Source organism: Pelodiscus sinensis, chromosome 1, assembly GCF_049634645.1.
Source record: "Pelodiscus sinensis isolate JC-2024 chromosome 1, ASM4963464v1, whole genome shotgun sequence".
Lineage (NCBI taxonomy): Eukaryota > Metazoa > Chordata > Testudines > Trionychidae > Pelodiscus > Pelodiscus sinensis.
The window spans coordinates 239,747,525-239,769,806 of NC_134711.1; the positions used below are offsets into that span (position 1 = coordinate 239,747,525).

The following is a 22,282-nucleotide window of genomic DNA, read 5'->3' on the forward strand; positions in this document are numbered from 1 at the left end:
CATAACCTTTAATTCAGGAAAAGAAAATGTAAACCAATGAATAATCACATTGAAATGTTCAATCTAGTAGTCCTGACTTGATCATTTAAAGAAAAAAAGTCACTTACAGAACTGGATGAACAATCAGCTCTGGACTATATGATTTTATCACAGCTGCTGCATCTTTGGTACAAAATACATGGGATAAGTCTGCACCCTAAGAAAGAAAATTTGCAGAATTACCAATTGTAATCTTAGTAGCATGTAAACAATTATGCCAATAGCTATTCATTGAACAACTATGAATTCCTACAGCTTGTTAAATAATGCAAACTCACTACCTGTTTGTTCCATTTTAACTAGCATGCCACTTAATAGTTTGGAGAAATCTTGCTTTCTCTCTTACATCTAACTTCCATATTAAGTTGGAAACTTACAGAAATACTTGGTTACTGAACAGGATTATGGCAAAAATTATTGAATGTTTAGGGCCAGATCCTGAAACCCTGTAACAATTAATCCTCTCTATTCTTGCATGAGCAATAACAAGCAGCCTAGGCCCCCACAGTAAGGAAAAACAGAAAAGGACTCAATTGGTGCTGTGCTATATTCATGTAAGACGAACTTGATTACCCATGAGCGCGCCAGGGTTTTTGATCCAATTAACCAGATCTGGACTTGAGATAAATTGGTGAAATTCCATTTATTACAATTGAATTGTATGCTTTGCTTCTTTTACTTCTAATGCGAAAAAGCAGATAATATACGTGTAGATTAGGTAGCCAGGGACAAGAAGTTTCCAATACTTTGAATGTAGAAAGACACCCCAAGCTTAAAAGATACAAACTAAAGGAAGACAATCAATTAGTGGATGCTCAGAAGTAGTAATATCACTTAACATTTTCCAAGCCCTGAACAATTTAAGCTCCTGATCCTGAAGTTTGTTCTGTTAAGGTGAAATGCTGTGCCTGTACTTAGGCCAGGGGCGGGCAAGAAAGTCTGTCCCACAGCTGTCTCCCTGGAACCCTTAAGCACAGAGCAGCTCACACTTTAAACAGCTGGCTGCTCTCCCCTCTGGACACTGAGGAGGGAGGCTCTTCCTCTGACCCTGCCTCCCAGCATAATCTCTCAGCTCTCATTAGCCAGTTTCTGGCCAATAGAAGCTGAGAAATTTTGCTGGGGGCAAGGGCAGCATGTGAAGCTTCCCTCCCTTCCTCATGAACAGAACCATGTAGAGCAGCCAGCCAACCAGCTGGGGACTGAAGCAGACAGCCTGACTCAGGTTCCTGCAGGGCTGCTGGCTGAGAGCCACCTAGAGTAAGTGCCCCCCACCTGGAGCCTGCCTCCTGCACCCCATGCCCGCTTTCCCCAGCTACTTGCCCCAGGCCACCATCCAAATCCTCTGTATCCCTTTTCCCAAGGTCACCACTTCCTCCCAGACACTTCACCCCCCAAGCCAGAATTCTCCTCTGAACCCGTGCCCCCTCCCAGGTCACTACCCAAACCCTTGGCACCCCCTTTTCCCAAGTCATAACTCTCTCCCAGATCCTGCACCCTCTCAGAGCCCCTCCCTCAGGCCAGAATCCTCTCCTGGATTCTGTATCCCAAGCTCCCAGATCTCAACCCCCTTCTGCACGCCAGTTCCATACCCCAAGCTCCTTTCTGCACCTCAATTCCATCCCAGACCCCACATCCCCTCCACAGAAGTGTAGCCCTTGACCACTTGCCAAAATCTTAGAGTGCCCCCCCCCCCCCTAAAAATTATTGCCCACCCCACGCATAGGCCTACTGAATTCAGTACAATTCCAGGTTGGTGCAGCAAGCTGGCTACAAATAGTAAATGGCTGTATTAGGGCCATTGCATCTTGTGAGATACTGAGTTGTGTTTCAAGTCAGTTAGAGCTAAAAAAGTGTCCAGGTTACATTATTTTTGGTCTTCCCTAAATTCAATAATAATGAACTTAGCTTACTGAAAAAAAAGGAACGACTTTTTGTTTAAAAACCTGAAAATTCTATGACTGGGAAGAATATTAATCCTCTAGAACTCAGAAATTATTATTGAAGAGATAAAAGGGTACATTTCCTGAAGAATTAAAATCCTATGCACAGTACAATGCAAGCTTTTTGCAAATGACACTAGAAAATCCATTTATGTTATTAAAATACATTACACAGGAAGGCAAGAAAACACATACCACTTTTAGAGCTGAAATTGCAGCAAAATATGGTGCCCCAGTGTACCTACAAATAAAACATGTTCGAGGTTAGAAAACAAACTTTCACAATTGTATCAAAAGACAAAATTGGCATTTGATCAACCTGCTACAATGAAGAACCAAATTAAAGAGCAAGTTAAGAACTCCTGGTGTTTGTTTATTTATAAAGAATGGGTGAAATCCTTGCCCCAGTGAAGCCAATAGCAAAACTCCAAGTGACTTTGATGAGGCCAAAATTTCACCCTGTCTGTCACATGATTATACAACAAAAGAGAGATAAAAGTAGTCAACTCAAAGCACTTACATCAACATGAGAGAGACTCAATACATTCAGAAAATTAGTACCTTGTAATGTACTTTGGCAGGTCAAATTTTGTCTCTAGTAGATCAACAAAAAAGGTAAATTAGAAAATTAAGGATAATCCAATAGGGACAACCTAACTGTAAAAAAAAAAAAAAAAAATCAATTTAGCTCATCATGTGATATTTTTCATCTGCAGTTTTCCAAGCACTTTACAATTAAGTTAATATTTCCATTTTAGAGATAGCCAAACAGAGGTACAGTAAAGTGAAATGACTCTTTCAAAATATCACAATGGATATCATGATTGGGACATTGACTGTCCTGCCTCAGAGTTTGAAGCAAGCTAGAATCAGGGACTGCAGGGGAAGCAGCCATAAACATGGGGAAACTAGCTGCACAGCCATCTTCCCATACTTATGCTTGGTTTAATGGAGGCTGGGGACCAATCAGACCCCCACCACCGTCAGTCAGATCCCAGCCTTGTGCTCCTCTGTCTGAGTTCAGCTGAGTTAGGTCTCTGGGTGACAGGCTGGAACTTACTAGCATCTGAGGACCAAGGTTTGAGACACACTGTCCCTATCATCAGGTCCCTGGCAAAGCCAGGAATAAAGCCTCGGGCTTATAATTTCCAGTCCAGTATCTTATTCACCTGGCCTACACTGTCTTGCATTCCCCCTAAGTTCAAATCAGGATACTATCAGCAAAAATATGCCACCAGATAAGTGTTGAGAAGGTACAGAATAAAAATCTCAAAAGGCAGTTGGAATTCAAACTAAGGATCATGGCCAAGTAGCCAAGATTTGGTTCATAAGTCTGGTGAAAGTCAGGAATCGTAGAAGGGCATCATAACTATGCACAATCTACAGCAGATGCTTCACCTTTTTACTTTATTCTCAAAGCTCCATTCACACAATGTAAAAGGAAATTTAAAGTAAGTAACTAAGATGGAAAGAAGAAAGAAGACAGAAGGGAACTCAAGTGACCAAACTTCAATTGCTTTTACAGCTAAAACAAGGATGATATAACATTTATCCAGAGGTGGTTTTAACCACCCGAGGAAAAGCTAGTTAGAAAGTACAGTATTTTAAAAACTGTGATTATGATAAAATCATTTTATTAATGCACATAACCTTACACTTAGTATTAGCTATATTCAAATTCTGGTTACATAAATTAACATCCAAATCTGCTGGCTTAAGTTTGGCAAAAAGAAGTAAAACTGAAATGGGAGTAATAATAATATATGTAATCATAGCATTCAACATCAGAACATCTACACATTGTGTTTGGCATTTTCTACATCACAAACAAAATAAAAACCAGCAGATTGTGAAAATGACAATAATGCAGAGCTATAGGCTTGCTTAATACATCAGAAGCATGCAGTGTTGTAGACTACCACTCCAGATCCATATGGCCGTTCAGCATTCCATAGAACAAGCCCAACTTTGAAGTATATATACTTAGCCTCCGTTTTGAACTGATGTATCTAAAGTTTGAAAAAACTTGTTCTATGCTTGCTGAACACTGATGCAATTGCACCACTACTTCTATGAAGTCAGATAAAATATCAGCCTTCTTCAGATTTTTCCACCGCGTTTCAGGGGAAACATTTTCCTTCATAGCAGATGAAAACAGTGATACTGAATACAGAGTTTCTACTTTAAATGCAAGTGAATATAGCAGAAAGTGAGGATTTTTACTGAGCAACTAATGGCCAGAAATTTCTTATTGTTCAGTTGACAATTTATTTTCTCTTTATTTTAGATGAAAAGCACACCAGTATGCATACAGGAGTAACTGCTTCATGAAATCTCTTTTGTGCTGTTGCTTTGCATGGTGCTAGGTCTTCATTGGTCAGGAGATCCAGTCATACTGTGCATGCAACTGCAAATGTGTCAAATGCAAAAGCAACTGGTTTCCTTTGATGGAACAATTTTTTTGCTTCTTAGTAAATCCTTTATTAGTTATACTGACCATATTGCCTTCAAATGCTGCCTCATGATCACTCTTGATCTTGAGATAATACAGCCAATTTTTAATTGTGTTTCCAGGCACACTGAGTTTTCTATTTTACAGAACCTTGACATTTTTTGTAGACTCCAATATTCACAAATATTGTAAATCTACTAAGTTTCATCAAAGCTCTAGGTGCGAGGTCTTGTCCAAGTAGATTTCATCAATGCTTGCACATCCATATGTAACCTAATGTGATCTTTTTCCAAATCTGTCAGCTAATACCATAAACACAGTTCATTTATTAATGTGTTCACTTTTCTTGCCAGTGTAGCACAGTGCTTTCCAATCTTCTTACTGCTTCCAATTTCAAGCTCTATCACATTTTTTTCCAACTCAGTCCAGTGAGAGGTAATGTCAATGCTGGCCCTGTAATTCTGAATGCCTTAAAAAGGCTCTGCTGCCATAGCTCCCTGTCTGATCACTCCCAAACTGGCATGCACTGAATTATTACACGTTAAGCAGCCCTGGTTCAGCAATTCTGATTCCAGAAGCATGTTACATTACAACCAAACTCTGGTCTCTGCCAGCCTTCTTTTTTAAAAATCAACCAAGTGACCCCAACACATGCCTATTTCCAAATTTCTCCAAAATCAGTGCCAGATTTATGCACAAGAATAATAAACTACAGTTTAGGGTCTCAAATTATGTGGGGTCTCTAAATGCAAAAAAATTTACTAGTTTTTAGTTGCATCCTTGCCTATGTATGGTATATAAGCAAATATAAAATTATTTGTATTTTCATTGTCCTTTTAGAATAATGCACTTTTTTGGTTATGCTATGGGGCCTCAAATTTGACATTTTAAGGCCTCAGTATGTCTTAATCTGGCCCCCATCCAAAACCATGAAAATGTCCAACTCTCTCCTGGAACATTAAGAAAAGTAATACGGCCTTCTTTAAAGAGACAAAAGTACAGCAGCCTGCTGCTTTAAGTTAATTATTAATTCCAGTTTTAGTCAAACAGTACTATACTTATTTAGAATAAAAGTAAAACAAGTTTATTTAATCAAAAATATACTTGAATGCACTCAAAATCTGTGTAATCTGATATGGTTACAAAGAAAAGGGAAAGCAGCAGTTACAAATAAAAGGGAAAGCATCTAAATGTTTAACACACAAATCTAGCAAAACATTTTTTTGTTAAAAATCATGTTAATCTTATCCAGTCTTCATTCCAGCTTTTTATTGAATGGCCTGGCCCAGACACATCATACAGATCAAATTGCTTGATTTCTTTGTCTTCTTAAGGCAAACGATTCCTTTGGTGGCTCAGTCCCTCTCTGTGCAGTTGAGTGATCCTTTTAAACATATTTCTTCTGAAGTGTAGCCTTGGATAAAGTTCATCAGCTCATGCTGAATGATGGAACCACAAAGTTTGGAGATAAGACTCCAAACTGGTTCCTCTTACCCACCCTGTTTTTTGCTACAGGTTGGTCGGGCACCTTCAGGACCTGACTGTTCCCAGATGAGGGATTTTCCAGGGGAAGTCATTTCTGGACCTCCTGCTACCAGCAGCTCTCACTAAGCCTGCTGGCCTCCTGGCTGGCACCTCACCTTCTGCTCACTCTAGGACCCGGTGGGCAGCCGCGCACACCACACTGGGGATCCAGGACTCACCAGGCAGCCATGGATCCCTGCCCCACTGAGTTACCACAGCTTCCCGCTCCATTGAGCAGCCACACACGTATCTCCCAACCCCGCTGGGCAGACCTGCTGCCATGCTCTGATAACAGGCTTGTTGTGGGCAGCCCACTGCTCCGCCAGCCCTGCAGGGATCCTTATCCCTGGCCCTGCACCAGGACTTCCTGGCCCTGCAACATCCATGCCAGGCCATGGATGTTGCTGGACCAGAGAATCTTGGTTAAGAGAGTTTCAACATGCACTATGTACATGTCTTCCATCTGTAACTTCTCATAAAAATGAATTTGGCCAAACCTGTTCTGTGTTATTGGCCTCTTTCCTTATATGTGGAAAACCTGTGTACCAGCTCTCCCTGACATGTATAATTTAAACACCTTTTAAGTCACAGAATATCCACAGTTTCACACACAGCCTTGTAACACATACCGAACAATGATATTATTGACCAGCATGTTATTTGTTTTCAAATGACACCTCAAGGCATGTTCTGTACAAAAATCATTGCTGTGAGGAGACGAGTGTGAATATAGATGTACCGAGGGTCACAACCTCTGATACATAAACCACAATTTTCTCAGTATACATACAGTTAGCTATCACTAGGTCACTATACACATTACTCTAACCATCTGCTTTTCCACAATTTATTTCACACTACTACCCTTAAGCCATCAGTAATCATGTTTAATAGTTCACCTGATATCTGCTTTTGATTAGGTGCTTAGGAGCTTGGTCTTAGGCAGGTAACCATTGCTTGAAAAGTTGAATAAGAAAAAGGAAATGTATCCATAAAAAAAAATCTGCAATTTTCAAATCTATATTGTGTTTCCATTTTAGAGTTGCTGTGTTATAAAATATGCATTTGTGATACAACCTCATTTTCTCTAGCCAACCTGGATCTGGCTTTCTTTTCACATCCTTAGCATGTATTATCGGTACTCTCTTCAGGGTCTGATTGCATCCAATATGTGCATATGCAGAGAAGCAGCATCTCACGTGACACATGACCAGGATTCATCACCAAATTTGGTCTGCTGGTTGGATCATTAGCGTCCCCACGCTGGACTGTGTACTGACGGAGAATGTGATATTAATGCTGATCCATGTGTTTAGCCATGTCTCTTCTTTCCACAACATTTCCTCATCCAGTTTGCCTTCCCGTTCACTTTTTCTTTTCAAATTTAGTCTTCGAGAGACTCCTTATCATCACCATGAACTTTCTCAAAACAGCCAGGAACTGATTCAAGTGCTCTTCCACCTTCACCCATGAGGAAACACTTAGACTTCATTCACTGTAAACTGGAATTCAGTTACAGCAATTGTATTCCAGCTATCCAAATCAAAAGACAAACTATGGGACTGGACAGATAACCTCAAACAGAAAATGAAACTTCTGAATCTGGGAATTCCCCTTTTCTGATTGTTAAACAAGCATGTAATTTTAATTGCTTTAAAAAAAAAAAAAAAATTCACAGATTCAGAAATTTCAGTTTCGGTTTGGAAGTACCAGCAGCATTCACATACAGCTTTAGGTTGAAGGTCTTTTGTTTTATTTGAACTGAAATAAAAAGGGACAATATTACTGCAAAATTATCAAGTTCCCAAAGGAGGCAATTTTCATTAGTATATTCTAATAATGTTATTCTTCCAGTTTCCCAGTTTAAATTGGTATTTGCCAGCACTTACGGGGACACGTATTCTGATTCTAATGATGGAATAAGCAAAGACCCTTTTGTATACAGAATTATAGAATTTTAGTACTGGAAGAAACTTAAGTGGTCTTCAAGTCCAACCCCTGCACTTATAGCAGGGCCAAGCACTATCTAGACCTAGAGTGGACAATAAAACTGCTGCATCCACCAGGATTAACCCCCTGCAGGCCCTGCCACTATATTTACATGTGCCTCCACAGGTACCAGTGATTGCAGCGCCTGTTGGTCATGGATCTCTGTTCCCAGCCAACAGGAGCTATGGGAAACAACACAGACCATGGCATTGCTTCCTGCAGCTTCCATTGACTAGAAACAGCAATCTGTAGCCAATCGGAGCTGTAAATCACCCATACCTGCAAGGCACAGCAAAATATAATGGCGATCCAGCCTGCAAGGCCAGTATTTGCTCTTTCCAATCTAGACCATCCCTGACCGGGTTTAGTCTAATCTGCTCTTAAAAACATCTCCATTTATGGACATTCCACAACATCCCTGGACAATGTATTCCAGTGCTTAACCACCCTGAGTTAAGAAGTTGTTTCTAATGTCCAACTTAAATCTCCCTTGCTGCAATTCAAGCCTATTGCTTCTTGTCCTATGATCGGATGTTAAGGAGAATAATTTTTCTCCTTCCTCCTTGTAACAGGCTTTTAGGTATTTGAAAGCTGTTATCTACCCTCTCAGTATTATCTTTTCTAGACTAAGTAAACTCAATTCTTTCAATCTTCGCTCATAAGTCATGTTCTCTAAAACAGTGGTACAAGTACCCTTAGGGGTACTTGAGAGAAGTCTGGGGGGGTACATCAACAACTGAAATTTGGAGAAAACTGAATTTTTGTTTTAAGTTCTACAGCCCTTTATTATGTTTGTACTTTTTACACCTAAAGATTTAATTGCCTGCCCACGATTAAGTTGTCTAAACAAATGTGTTGCAATGGTAGAAAAAAACCTGTGTGTCTGAAAACTATAGGTACTGGGGGTACTTTATAAAAAAAGGTTGAGAAACAACCTTTAATCTAAACCTTTAATCATTTTTGTTGCTCTTCTCTGGACCTTCTCCAATTTTTCCACTACTTTCCTGAAATGTGGTGCCTGAAACTGGGCACAGTACTCCATTTCAGGCCTAATCAGTGCACAGTAAAGCAGATTTACTTCTTGTGTCATTTGAAGAAGTGGATTGTGCCCATGAAAGTTCATGATAGCATTTACATATTTTGTTAGTCTTTAAGGTGCTACTAGGAAAAACTTAAAAACCAACAAATAGTCTGTTAGGGTATGTCTACACTACCCCGCTAGTTCGAACTAGCGGGGTAATGTATGCATACCGAACGTGCAAATGAAGCCCGGGATTTGAATTTCCCGGGCTTTATTTGCATAAGATGGCCGGCGCCATTTTTAAATGCCGGCTTGTTCAAACCCCATGCCGCGTGGCTACACGCGGCACGGGCTAGATAGTTCGAACTAGCAAGCCATTCCGAACTATCTAGCCCGTGCTGCGTGTAGCCGCGCGGCACGGGGTTCGAACAAGCCGGCATTTAAAAATGGCGCCGGCCGGCTTATGCAAATAAAGCCCGGGAAATTCAAATCCCGGGCTTCATTTGCACGTTCGGTATGCATACATTACCCCGCTAGTTCGAACTAGCGGGGTAGTGTAGACATACCCTTACAGACTAACTCGGCTACCACTCTGAAGTTCTTGTGTCTTGCTTACAACACTCTTGTTAATGCATCCCAAAATGATTCTTGCTTGTTATGCAACAGTATCACACTGTTGACTTATATTTACCTTGAGTCCACTTTGACCCCTAGATCCCTTTCTGCAGTACTATTTCCTAGACAGTCATTAACAATCAGTTTCATGCAGACAAAACGTGAAAAGGCCTGCAAATCCATAGATATCCAATTTATATCCATGGGCATCCACATTCATGGATGTTAATGTAGCTATCCATGGCTCACTTTTGCGGATACAGATGCGGATACAAAATTCCGCCCAAGGCCTTACTGATTGTTCCTTCCTAAGTGGAGTACTTGGCATATGTCCTTATTGAATTTCATCCTATTTACCTCAGACTATTTCTCCAGCTTGTCCAGATCATGTTGAATTATAATCCTGTCTGCCAACACAATTGAACCCCCTCCCGGCTTGGTATCATCTGCAAACTTTATCAGTGTCCTTTCTATACCATTACATACATTACTGAAGATATTAAAAAGAACTAATCCTGAAACTGATCCCCATGGAACCTCACTTGGTATGCCCTTCCAGCATGACTATGAACCATTGATAACTACTCTCTGGGAACAGTTATCCTACCAGTTATGAACCCACCTTATAGTAACCATAGGGTTCACAATCCCTTAAAAACAATAATGTCAATGTAAATGCTTTTTTAAGGTAGTTAAATACGTACTTGAGATCCCAAATCAACATATATATTTCTGTGCAACTTACTCTTGACATCCTCCCACGATACCTATCCGTCCATCTTGACCTTTATGCTTCCGTGCTGTTAGAGGAGGAATAACATTGCGCACCAACTGAAAAATATTTTCCATGTCCTTTATAGAATGTGTTTTGTGTAGTGAAAAGGCTCTCTCAATAACTGAAAAAGATAAAAACATTTAAAAAATTACTTCAGAGATGTTTCTTTTAAATTGATAGAAACCTCAGCGCATTTTAAAACACTCAGTAGCATTGGTGTAATCAATTTCTGTAACAAAGCTGTTACTTAGTTACACACAATAAATTAAAAACCCAAACTCTGCAATTTTACTTTATTAGAAGTATTCAGTTGTGTACTCAGTAATTGTTCTTGCCATCCTAACACCACAGGTAGGAAAAAAATGTTCTAAGAACATTAGGATGCAACTCTACAGAGCCGCTGATGGGGAAGAGGGAGAGAAAGCAGTTGTCCCATGACCTGGTGATTAGGGCCCAATGCTTTGGGTCCTTTAAATTGCCCCCGGAGCCTCAGGCAGTGCTGAGAACTGGCTGGGGTTAGCACAGAGCAATCCATGTTACAGGGGTTAAACAACAGTTACTTGAATAGTCGATTAACCTCATGAATTTGTATCTGTTAGTCGACTATTCTATAGTTTCTGGAGACAAAGCTGGCAGCCAGCGTGCTCCATCCACACTGCGTGCTGCTGCCTCCGTATCAGAAGCGGCAGTGTGGGGTGCCAGGTGGGAGCTGGTCCACAAAGGGAGCCAGTTTAAAAACCAGTTCCCCTCATGGACCGGCTGCCTATCACCCTGCACTGCTGCACATCGTGGGGTAGCACCAGCCCCTGTCCAGGTGATCGAGGGGCCGAGCTTCCAGGATCTGAGAGAGCCAGAACAGAGCAGGGCTGCCTGCCTCCTAATACACTTAAATGCAGAGCCACAGCAGGGATAGGTCCCGGATCTGGCACGAGCTAGGACTTAGTCGGGCTGCTGGTCCTAAAAACCCTGCTAAAAACTTTACTGGCAAAGAGTCGGAAGAGGGGGAAGGAAATGCGTGTAGTCTATAGCATTAACCTAACGCTATTTCTTATCGGTTAATTGACTACACTATTCCATCCCTAGTCCGAGAGTTGCTGGTGCTGAGAGAGTTGGCTGCCCCTTGTCCTGCCCCTTCTACTGAGGTCCTGCCCCTTCTTGAGCTGCCCACACACACTGCCCAGTGACATCTGTCACCAGCCCTGCAACTCTGAAAATATCATGGTAACAAATAAGAAAACTCCAGCTCTGCACTATGTCAGCAGAAACTCTTCTCCAAACTTCACAGACTAACATGAAATGAGACTAGCTACACTGTAGTAAGAAAATCACTTCATAGCATTCAAAAATGATAATATCCCAGGCTGATCTCTTGCTTCGGAAATCCTATCACATAGGCATTGCACTACCATTGGGATCAAAAACTAACCCTCTTGGAGCATGTCCAAAACAACATTGTCACAATTTAGAGTATAACAAAACATTTCTGCTCTGGAAATAAAGCAATAAAAGGTGTCCCCGCTATACGTCCAAAACACATTCCAAAAACCTTAGACGTACAGCAAAAGGATGTAAAGCAGGGTGTTTTTTCCCCCCACAGCTGACTTCCCTTTGTGTGAATTGGTTTGGTTTTTTGGGAGTGGTTTTTTTGCATGATGTGTGGGGAATGGGAGGATATATAATGCAATGGTTCCTAGAAGCATCAATGGAGTTAGTACAGAACCGATGTATACCGGAGAAATGTATAGCAGGGATGCCTTGTGTTAGAACATGTAGAGGAATTGTAAATTATCTAGTATTCGACCATAAAAACCTATATGAAATATACATCCCATATAGTGTTCCCTCTAAGCTGTGTGGCAACACAGCCCCACAGAAGCTCAATAAACTCTCCCAGCCAGGGGCTCAGGTCTCACACAAGGAGCTGCCTGGCAGGGATGCAGGGGAGGCACTTCTCCTTCAGTGACAGCAGCAGCTTCCTGATGAGGACAGAGCAGCAAGACTCTCCCAGCCAGCAGGGACACATCCCCTTCCTACTGACTAGGAGGGCCTTGCTGCTTCGTCCTCAGCAGGGAGCTGCTGTTATTGCCGAGGGAGAAGTGTCTTTTCCCCAAGCCAGGCAGTTTCATGTGCAGAGTTTTGAGCCCCTGGCTGGGTGGGACTCATTAAGCAGCTGCAGGTCTGTGTTGCTGACAGCTTAGAGGGAACACTGATCCCATACATGCTCAACCTATTTACAGTGACGTGGCTGTTGAACCTTCAGTTTCCTAGCTTTTCTACAACAGAGACTCTATAATAAGGGGGAAACAGAGAACATGAATAAGGAATACTAAACTGGATTTCACTTTTGGCTAATTCATTTCACTTCACCTTCAGATACAACTAACTAGGTCTGAAATATCTTAAATATTTCACTTTAAAACATATTATAAACTGTAAAACCCCTTTTGTGACTGGAGGTCAGTTCTGAGTTTCTCTTGCTATAGTATAAAATTATAAGTATACATTGGCATCATCAAATGTAACAAGAGAAACAGAATCATGGCTTCAAGTCTTCAAAGTAATAGAACAACTTTCAGAATTAAAAGTGAATGCATTTTAAAAGTAATAATATTAAGGCAAAGTACATAATGTGCTCAAGATTTAGGAGCTTAAGTAGTTTTCTGTATCTATTTTCTAAGACTGAAAAATGAAGCCACTATTTGTAAGACATAAAGCCTGTATGTATTCTACACTTTCGTTTAAATATTAAAATGTTGCTCAAAAATTATGATAAACTATTCAGACATCAAAAAGTCATTTTACAGGCCAGAGAGTCATTCAATAAAATAAGAAAGTATGTTAACTTAATGCATAACATTCCTGACCATTCATTCATTGCTTATTCAAGATTCCACTGAATTTGAAGAAAAGTTTTTCTGTCTCAGAAATGTAGCACTGGGCCTTACATCTATTTGGCTCTCTAAGTATGCAAACTATAGTCCTGATAAGCAGAATTTAGAAATAAAACTATCTGTATTGTATTTTTAGACTACTCGTCCATTTAATACTGAACCTACATAGGAATTTAAAATACAACTATTTTCCAACCTGCCAAGCTATAAAAATCATAAGCCACACAGGCTTTACTTTCAAGGTTGATAACACTTTGATTACTGTTACTACCCATTCTAAGTAAATATACAGAGGGATCATCATCAATATAAATGACATACTGCCACAAATCTTGAAGTCTCTGTTACTATGCACTTCATACTTGATTACAGAAGCTGTACAGGCTAGAGTCTAAAGCGGAAAACTAAGACTTCATAGATGCCAATTCTAAGAATATTTTGAAAAATCCAGACCCTGGTATATTCATAAATGAATCAGTGCAAGACGAAAATAAGATTCAAGGTATTTTTGTAAAGAAATTTAAGTATTTGAAGGACAAATCCTCAAGCAGGTGTAAACTATTTAAGCTCCGTAGCATTCAACTGAGGTATGATAATTTATGTAAATTGAGGATCTAACCGTTGGCCTATAGATAAGGCATACCGCCACATAATTCAATATCTAAAGTGAAATCCAGGTCCTAATGAAGTCAATGACAAAGCTTCTTTTGACTTCAGCTGTAATGTTCAAAACATTTCTGACATACCCATAGTTAAAAATCCCAATACATGTTATTTTTCCTAGTCTTCTATTACTTCGAATTAACATTCCCAAGTATGATGAAAACCCTGACAGCAAATATATTACTGAAAAATGTTTACATTTTTTCCCCAATTTTTCATAAAACTATTGTTTCATTCTGCTGCCAGGACACAAACTTTCTTCGAGATCATTTTTGGTAAAGGTTAAGCTCCGTAACATATTATATACATCCACACAATATATATAATTCCATTTTATACAGATAGGAATGTGATATGAACTGACTAGTACCTTTGAACTGCTTTTTCCAAAATATTATTTCAATAATTAGAATTAGAGCTTATATATCAGAACAAATGCATGGTAAGACATTTTAATTCAATTTACAAAAAAAAAAAAAAAATCACCACAATATTGAAAAATGTCAAAGCTAGACATTTATTTTCAGAGACTATCATAAGCCATTGCACAATTCTTTTAAATATATTAGGTCTTATTTATGCTATAGAATGAAGTACCTATTGGTGGAGAAAGTGCTGCTGCCATAGCATTATAATTAAAGTTATCGCCATAGGATCGGTGATTTGCTCTCTGAGATTGACTACTAGTTGGTATAGACTGTGACCTTTGTGATACCGTAGAAGAAATTCCTGCCAACATCTGTCCCAACATTTGTAACATCTGGAGTTCTCGAGCATGCTCAGCTTCACGGCGCTTGTCCTCAAGTTTAAGCCGCTGCTCTTCATATTTGTAAAATTTCTCTTCTGTATCCACACTTTGTTGCAGGAATTTTTCCATCATTTTATCCAGTGTTAAATTTGCGTGGCGTTTTTTTGATCTTTTGGGTTGAGAAAGTGGTGGTGTATTGGTTTGAGCACTGATCTGTTTAAAGCCTAAAACAAAGTAGATAATATTTTAAATCTTCCAGAAATGGTAAAAGGAAAGAATATAAGGTAAAACTGTTCCACTTGTAAAATGTAGGTCTATTTTGCCATACCAAGGTATTATTTTATGTCAAAGTTAGGCATGATTATGTCTGATTATTTTAAGAGAAGCAAAATAAGAAATACATGCTTATCCAAAAAGATAATATGTAATCATTTTAACTGTTGTAGAACTAAACTTCAAAAATAAGAGGCGGCTTTTTGATCTTTTAAAAAGCTTTAAGTGAAGGCTATTCAACAGCACAGCCTTATGTGTGTATTGCAGGTAATTACGCTGATCAGAATGGAGTTTCAGCCTACTGGCATTTTGGATTTACATTTCAAAAAAGATGTTAGTGTAAACAACACTTTCATGAGATTCATGTACAAAAAGGAGATTGGTGAAATGTTAACCAACTAGCTATGTCCTGAGAGTTCTGAAGACAGATTCAGGTTTTAGACAAATGCACACAGCACAATATTGAACTTTAAAAAACATTTGCGCAGAGTACAAAGGGCAACAGGGAAAAGGCTTTATTTTGCTTTCTACACTCTCCCCCTTTAATTGTACTGTTGGTTTTTGGCCAAGTAATCCAAATACTGACATTAAAAACAAACAGAACGCTTTTTAAAAAATATATTTTAAAATATAATTATTACTTTTTTCTGAAAACTGCATAGCATCCATAGCAAAGTTTAAACACAGCAAGAATCATAAGGATGCTGCTGTTTTTATCCAGAACTGTTTGGTACTTCCTATCTTATCTCTTCATTAGTTTCCAATTTGTTTCCCATTGATAACAAATTAATATAAAATTAGCAAAACCTTCATTTCCCCTTCCCTTATATAATGCAATGCTTTACTTTTTAAAAAATTTAAGAGATTTATGAACTAATTCACATGATCCTTTGGTACTGAGAAGGGCAAAAGGGACAAAACAATGGGCTAGGGAAGGAGAAGGGCAAAGAGGAGAAGAAGAGAAATTAAATGGAGAAGATAGCACAGTGGGGGAAGGAGGTTAAAGAGACTAAAGACGTTATAACCCAGTTCCCCGTGAAAAGGATGAGAGATGTCTAGAAGGGAAGAGGCCAGTGCAGCAGTGATAAGAAGCACATTAGCTATTGTATGGGGAGGGGGATGCAAAGGGTTCAGGAGGGGACAAATAAAAGAGAGAGAGGTGGATTCTCCTACCGGTGTGTATGCGGGATGGGGCTCCCCGGCCCGGCTGCTGCAGGTACTCACCCTCGGTGGGCGGCACCGGGATGGCGAAGGGGGGACACTCCACCTTGATGGGGTGCTCGGCATAGGACGAGCACTCGCCCGAGTCCTCGGTGAAGTGGTCGTGGGGGGACTCGAGCTCGGCGTCCTCGTCGAGCTCCGTGTCGGGCTCGCGGCTGTTGTGGGGGGTGCCCGGCGTGGGCGGCCCGGCGTGGGCGGCGGCGGGCTGGGCGCTGTCGGCGGGCTGGGCCAGCGGCTCGGGCAGGCAGTCGGGCCCGCCCCGGCAGCTGAGGATCCGGTCCATCTCGTCGTAGTACTTGCAGATCTTGCGGGCGTGCCCGTTCTTCTTCAGCCCGTCCCGGGCCTGGTAGTACTGGCGCTTGAGGCCCTTGATGCGGATGCGGCACTGCTCCGGGGTGCGCTCGAAGCCCAGCTCGGCCAGGCGGCAGGCCACGTCCCGGTACACATGGCTGTTGCGAAAGTTCCCGTCCAGCGCCGACTGCACGTCGGCCTCGCCCCAGATCTCCAGCAGCGCCCGCGTCTCCAGGTCGGACCACAGGAAGCCCCGCGTGTTGGTGATCATCCTCGGCCGGCCGGCCGGCGCTGCAATGGCCGCGCACCGGGGAGGAGGGGGGCGGGGTGTGAGCGCCCGCCCGGCCTCGCTACAGCCCCGGCGGCGGCGCAGCGGCGGCGGCGGCAAGTGGCGGGCAAGCGAGCGCCGGGCCCCGCATCCCAGCCCGGGCCGCCGCCGCCCCGCGGCACAAACAAACTTTCCGGCCGCGTCCCCGCCGCAGAGGGAGCCGCGGCCCCCGCAGGGCGCCGCCCGCTCAGCCAGGCACCCCGCTCGCCTGCCCCGGGCCGCGGCAGGACGCTGGCTTGGCTGCTAGGCCCCGCTCATCCCACGGCGCCCCCGCCCGCCGCGGCCGGAGCCCCGCACGCTGCCCTCCCCTCCCCCTCGCTCCCTCACACACAGGCCGCCGCAGGCAGCTCCGCGCCCGGCGTCACCGCGCACTGCGCGCTACCTCACCCGCGCGCCGGGCCCGGCCGGGACAGCACCGGGCCTGCCGCGCGCCTCTGGCACTGTCCCCTCCCTCCCTCCCGCGCCCCTTGCGCCTCTCTGGCGGGGCAGTCGCTAGCTTCGTCCCTGGTCATCCCGGGCAGGTGTGGAAGTTTTTGCGCCTGGGTGGATCGTGATTCCAGACGCATTGGGAGATGGCCTTGGCTTAGGCCAACACGTAAGAATGGCATTACTGGCTCAGACCAAAGGTCCATCTAGCCCTATGCTGAAAACACAGGGGCCCTATGCTGAAAACACAGGGGCCCTATGCTGAAAACTGGTCCTTGTGATAGGGATCCCCGTGTTAAGAGACAGCCCCTGCCCTGAGCAGCTGAATCACCTCTTTAATAATAGCTCCTTACCAAACACCAGTTAAAAAACATAAAATTTCCAAATATAGTTGCCCCCCCTCCCCAGCCTATCTATTATATAGAGATATGTCGGCGCTTTAGCCGTCCACAGAGGAGTGAAATGTAGTGAATTTCACTTTGTTGCTCCCATGCTGAAACCCTGGATAGCGAACATGGCAAGGAAAAGCTGCCATCCAAATTACTATAGCATAGTGTATGTTCAAAACATTTCCATGTGCACTTGATTTTAGATAAACGAGGAAGGCACAATTTATAGATTGGGTCTAAACAGTACCTAATGTGTGTGCAGACCCTTGTAAAGACAAGACATGACGGAAATCAAGTTACAGCTCGTTACTGTCTCAGATGAGGCCCTGTGTCTAACTGCAGGCAGGGCAGCCTTCTTCCTGCTGCTGAGCTCCTTCTCCCAATGGTGTCAGTGGCACTGCTCTAGGAAAACAACCAGCCCCGCTTTTCTTTCTAATTCCGCCGCGCCACGCCCGTAAAACCCCGCAGGGGAGTCCGAAGGGTGAGACGCCCTAAAGAGCATCCACTCCAGGCAACCCCAAAGCAAGAGGCAGTTTGTTTGACGGGCAAAGACCCTGCTTGGGTAGTTGGCTCTGCCCAGCAAGGTTCAGGAAGCCAGCGACGCACGTCCAGCACACATCTAGCTGGCTTGTGGCAAGCTAGGAAAGCTTCCGCCATTCGCTGAGGCTGCTGCTGCCGCCCAAAGCTACAGGTCCCCCATTCCCTACTGGCGAGAGAGAGACCCGCTGGAGATGGCTGGTATACCTTGATCATCACCCTGCAGCCAGAAGACCGTAACTGCAGCCGAGGCCAGTGCTGCGAGCACACACGTGGTGACAGTGCCCCTTCCCCAAATCATCCCGGGAAGGGGGCGGGGAACGGCCTCGCTCGGGCCCCGCACGCACCGCTCTGCACTCTCCTCTTACCTAGCCACCAAGCGGGGCTCACACCGCCTCCTGCCAAACACGCAGGCAGGCGCCTGACACAACTCATCCGCGCTGCTTCCGGGTCCACGCCGCAGCACGGGAGGCGCAGGCTGCCCCCACAGGCCCCAGCTCCACGCCTTCCTCTGGAGCACACCCACCAGCGGCAGCCAATCCCGGCTCCAGCCGAGCGCCTCTTAGACTCGCCAGAGCTGAAAAGCCCGCCCCGCTCTAGTGCGTACAGGGTGCACTTAGGTTCGACAGGAGGGTGTTGTGACCTGCTGATCGAAGGCAACAAATATGCATCAGCCTCCAACTCTCCCACCCCCTGCTGCATAGACTCGGGAAAGGATGAAGGTTTTTCCCCACCAGTATTTAAAGTGGAGAGCAAACGATATTATACTTTGGCTAAAAGAGAGATGGTAACCCCCAGCTGTATTTCACAGATGAAAACCAGGTAACAAATCAAAATTGAAAACCAGCCGAGGTGAGCCAGTGAAGTTGGATTTTGCTCATAAGAAATCCGAGGCACTAAGGCTCAGGACAGTTTTAATTTCTGTCTTGGATTCATGCACAGTACTACCAAGAATACTTTTGATATCAACTCATATAAACACCTTGCTCACTCTCTTGCTCTGTATTTGTTCTCCTCTAATTTCCTTTCTTCAGCTCCTTTGCATGCTTCTCATCCTTCATCCTGCTCTTCTTTAATTCCTCATCTGTGACAGGACCCCACCATCTCATCCTAACTCTGGCTGCTACTGCTGCCTGCACCTTCATCAGACTTTTTACTTTCCTCCCTTTATCTACCTCTTTCAACCTTCCTGGAATCTTCTTGCTCCAGTGACACATGCTGCTCACTGTTTAACTAGGTGTTCACCTGGGTCCTTCCCCTTCCTTGATAAATTGTTGTGAAGTCCTTGCTATACAAGGCATTGTCAGGGGAGCGGGGACAGCAAATGATGAGGCACAATGTGCATTACCATATCTCTCCAGATACACAGAAAATACCAATTTGTCAGAGAATGTATTTATATTAATACTATATGCAGAGTTCAAACATTCATATGGAGCAAAGGAGTGCAAGAAATAAAAATCCAATTATACCATGCTTACAGAATCAATAAATATTTTGCACTAATACAATAATAGACAATAGGTGTTTGCCTAGCTAAGTTGTGGGAGTTGGTCTTCATCGTGCCACCTTAATGGCAGACTACACTAATAGTGTAGGTAAAATACAAAATAAGGGACGAATCCTTCAGGTGCTCTTAGGATTCACTACTATTAAAGTTAATAGGATTACTCATGGAGGTAAACAGGTGTAGCAAATGGCAGTTCTGTAAGGAAATTCTCCAAGTGAAGGAAGAGCAGCTACATGACCCTTGGGGTGCATTTAAGAACATAACATAAGAATGGCCATACTGGGTCAGACCAAAGGTCCATCCAGCCCAGTACCCTGTCTGCCAACAGTGGCCAATGCCAGGTGTCCCAGAGGGAGTGAACTGAACAGGTAATGATCAAGCCATCTCTCTCCTGCCATCCATCTCCACCCTCTGACAAACAGAAGCTAGGGATACCATTCCTTACCCATACTGGCTAATAGCCATTAATGGACTTAACCTCTATGGGTATGTCTACACTTGCACCCTAGTTCGAACTAGGGATGCAAATGTGGGCAACCGAAATTGCAAATGAAGTGGGGATTTAAATATCCCACGCTTCATTAGCATAATCTCGCCCATGCGCTATTCCGATCGCCAGCTGATTCAAACCAGGAAGTGCACTCCGGGCCGCGTTAGTTCGAATCAAACCCCTTGGTTCAAACTAATGTTACTCCAAAGTAACATTAGTTACTCCTAAGTCACGTTAGTTCGAACCAAGGGGTTTGATTCGAACTAACGGGGCCCAGAGCGCGCTTCCTGGTTCAAATCAGCTGGCGATCAGAATAGCATGTGGGCGAGATTATGCTAATGAAGTGTGGGATATTTAAATCCCCGCTTCATTTGCAATTTCAGTCGCCTACATTTGCATCCCTAGTTCGAACCAGGGTGCAAGTATAGATGTACCCCATGAATGTATTTAGTTCTTTTTTAAACCCTGTTATAGTCCTAGCCTTCATAACCTCCTCAGGCAAGGAGTTCCACAGATTGACTATACGCTGTGTGAAGAAGAACTTCCTTTTATTTGTTTTAAACCTGCTGCCCATTAGTTTCATTTGGTGGCCCCTATTCTTATATTATGGGAACAAGTAAATAACTTTTCCTTATTCACTTTCTCCACACCATTCATGATTTTATAGATCTCTATCATATCCCCCCTTAGTCTCCTCTTTTCCAAGCTGAAAAGTCCCAGTCTCTTTAATCTCTCCTCATATGGAACCCATTCCAAACCCCTAATCATTTTAGTTGCCTTTCTCTGAACCTTTTCTAATGCCAGTATATCTTTTTTGAGATGAGGAGACCACATCTGTATGCAGTACTCAAGATGTGGGCGTACCATGGATTTATATAAAGGCAATAAGATATTCTCCGTCTTATTCTCTATCCCTTTTTAATGATTCCTAACATCCTCTTTGCTTTTTTGACTGCCGCTGCACACTGTGTAGACGTCTTCAGAAAACTATCCACGATGACTCCAAGATCTGTTTCCTGATTTTGATGTTGCTAAATTAGCCCCCATCATATTATATGTATAGTTGGGGTTATTTTTTCTAATGTGCAGGGCTCAACAAATCATGTAATCTACTCGCCACAAGCTGGCACTGCGTGATCTGCGCATGTGCAGTACAATCTGCGCATGCGCATCTCGCAGAACCACGTGGCTGGCGAGCCCTGCCAATGTGCATTACTTTACATTTATCCACATTAAATGTCATTTGCCTTTTTGTTGCCCAATCACTTAGTTTTGTGAGATCTTTTTGAAGTTCTTCTCAGTCTGCTTTTGTCTTAACTACCTTGAGCAGATTAGCATCATCTGCAGACTTTACCACCTCACTGTTTACCCCGTTCTCCAGATCATTTATAAATAAGTTGAATAGGATTGGTCCTAGGACTGACCCTTGGGGAACATCACTAGTTACTCCTCTCCATTTTGAAAATTTACCATTTATTCCTACCCTTTTGTTTCCTGTCTTTTAACCAGTTCTCAGTCCGTGAAAGGATCTTCCCTCTAAACCCATGACATCTTAATTTACGTAAGAGCCTTTGGTGAGGGACCTTGTCAAAGGCTTTCTGGAAATCTAAGTACACTATATCTACTGGATCTCCCTTGTCCACAGGTTTGTGACCCCTTCAGAGAACTCTAATAGATTAGTAAGACATGCTCTCCCTTTACAGAAACCATGTTGACTTTCGCCCAACAAATTATGTTCTTCTATGTGTCTGACAATTTTATTCTTTACTATTGTTTCAACTAATTTGCCTGGTACTGACGTTAGACTTACCGGGCTGTAATTGCTGGGACTATCTCTAGAGCCCTTTTTAAATATTGGCGTTACATTAGCTATCTTCCAGTCATTGGATACAGAAGCTGATTTAATAGGTTTGCTGCATGACTGTAATATATGTCGGCTGTTTGCAGAGGGGCATGGTCTGAGCCTAGTGGCCTGCTAGACAAGACTGACAGCTTCCTAACAAGGCTTTGATCCCTAATCCCTTCAGGATCCATTACCTATTAACCTGGGGGCAAGGCTAATCAGAGAGAATGAGGGTTTAAAAAGTACACTCCTAAGGACAGGACTGTACTATGGGGAAAATATTATCTTAGCTATGCAATTTGAGTTAAGTTAGTAGT

General features: G+C 42.9%; 1 protein-coding gene across 7 annotated transcripts in view; it reads right to left on the bottom strand.

Annotated features, from left to right (window-relative positions):
• NAXD (NAD(P)HX dehydratase) overlaps window positions 1-18,620 on the bottom strand; it is a 61,938-nt gene extending 43,318 nt beyond the window's left edge. For 2 of the 7 annotated variants that reach the window (XM_014571830.3, XM_075918550.1), the window contains exons 1-6: window positions 18,330-18,484; window positions 16,104-16,733; window positions 14,507-14,881; window positions 10,326-10,476; window positions 2,175-2,220; window positions 108-196 (exon numbers count right to left, since the gene is read on the bottom strand). In XM_014571830.3, coding sequence (XP_014427316.2) covers window positions 108-196; window positions 2,175-2,220; window positions 10,326-10,476; window positions 14,507-14,881; window positions 16,104-16,733; window positions 18,330-18,423 — 1,385 coding nt within the window. In that variant the 5' untranslated portion in view covers window positions 18,424-18,484. The other 5 variants (XM_075918549.1, XM_025182914.2, XM_075918551.1 and 2 more) reach the window with 5 other exon arrangements.
• Between the last annotated feature and the right edge of the window lie 3,662 nt (window positions 18,621-22,282).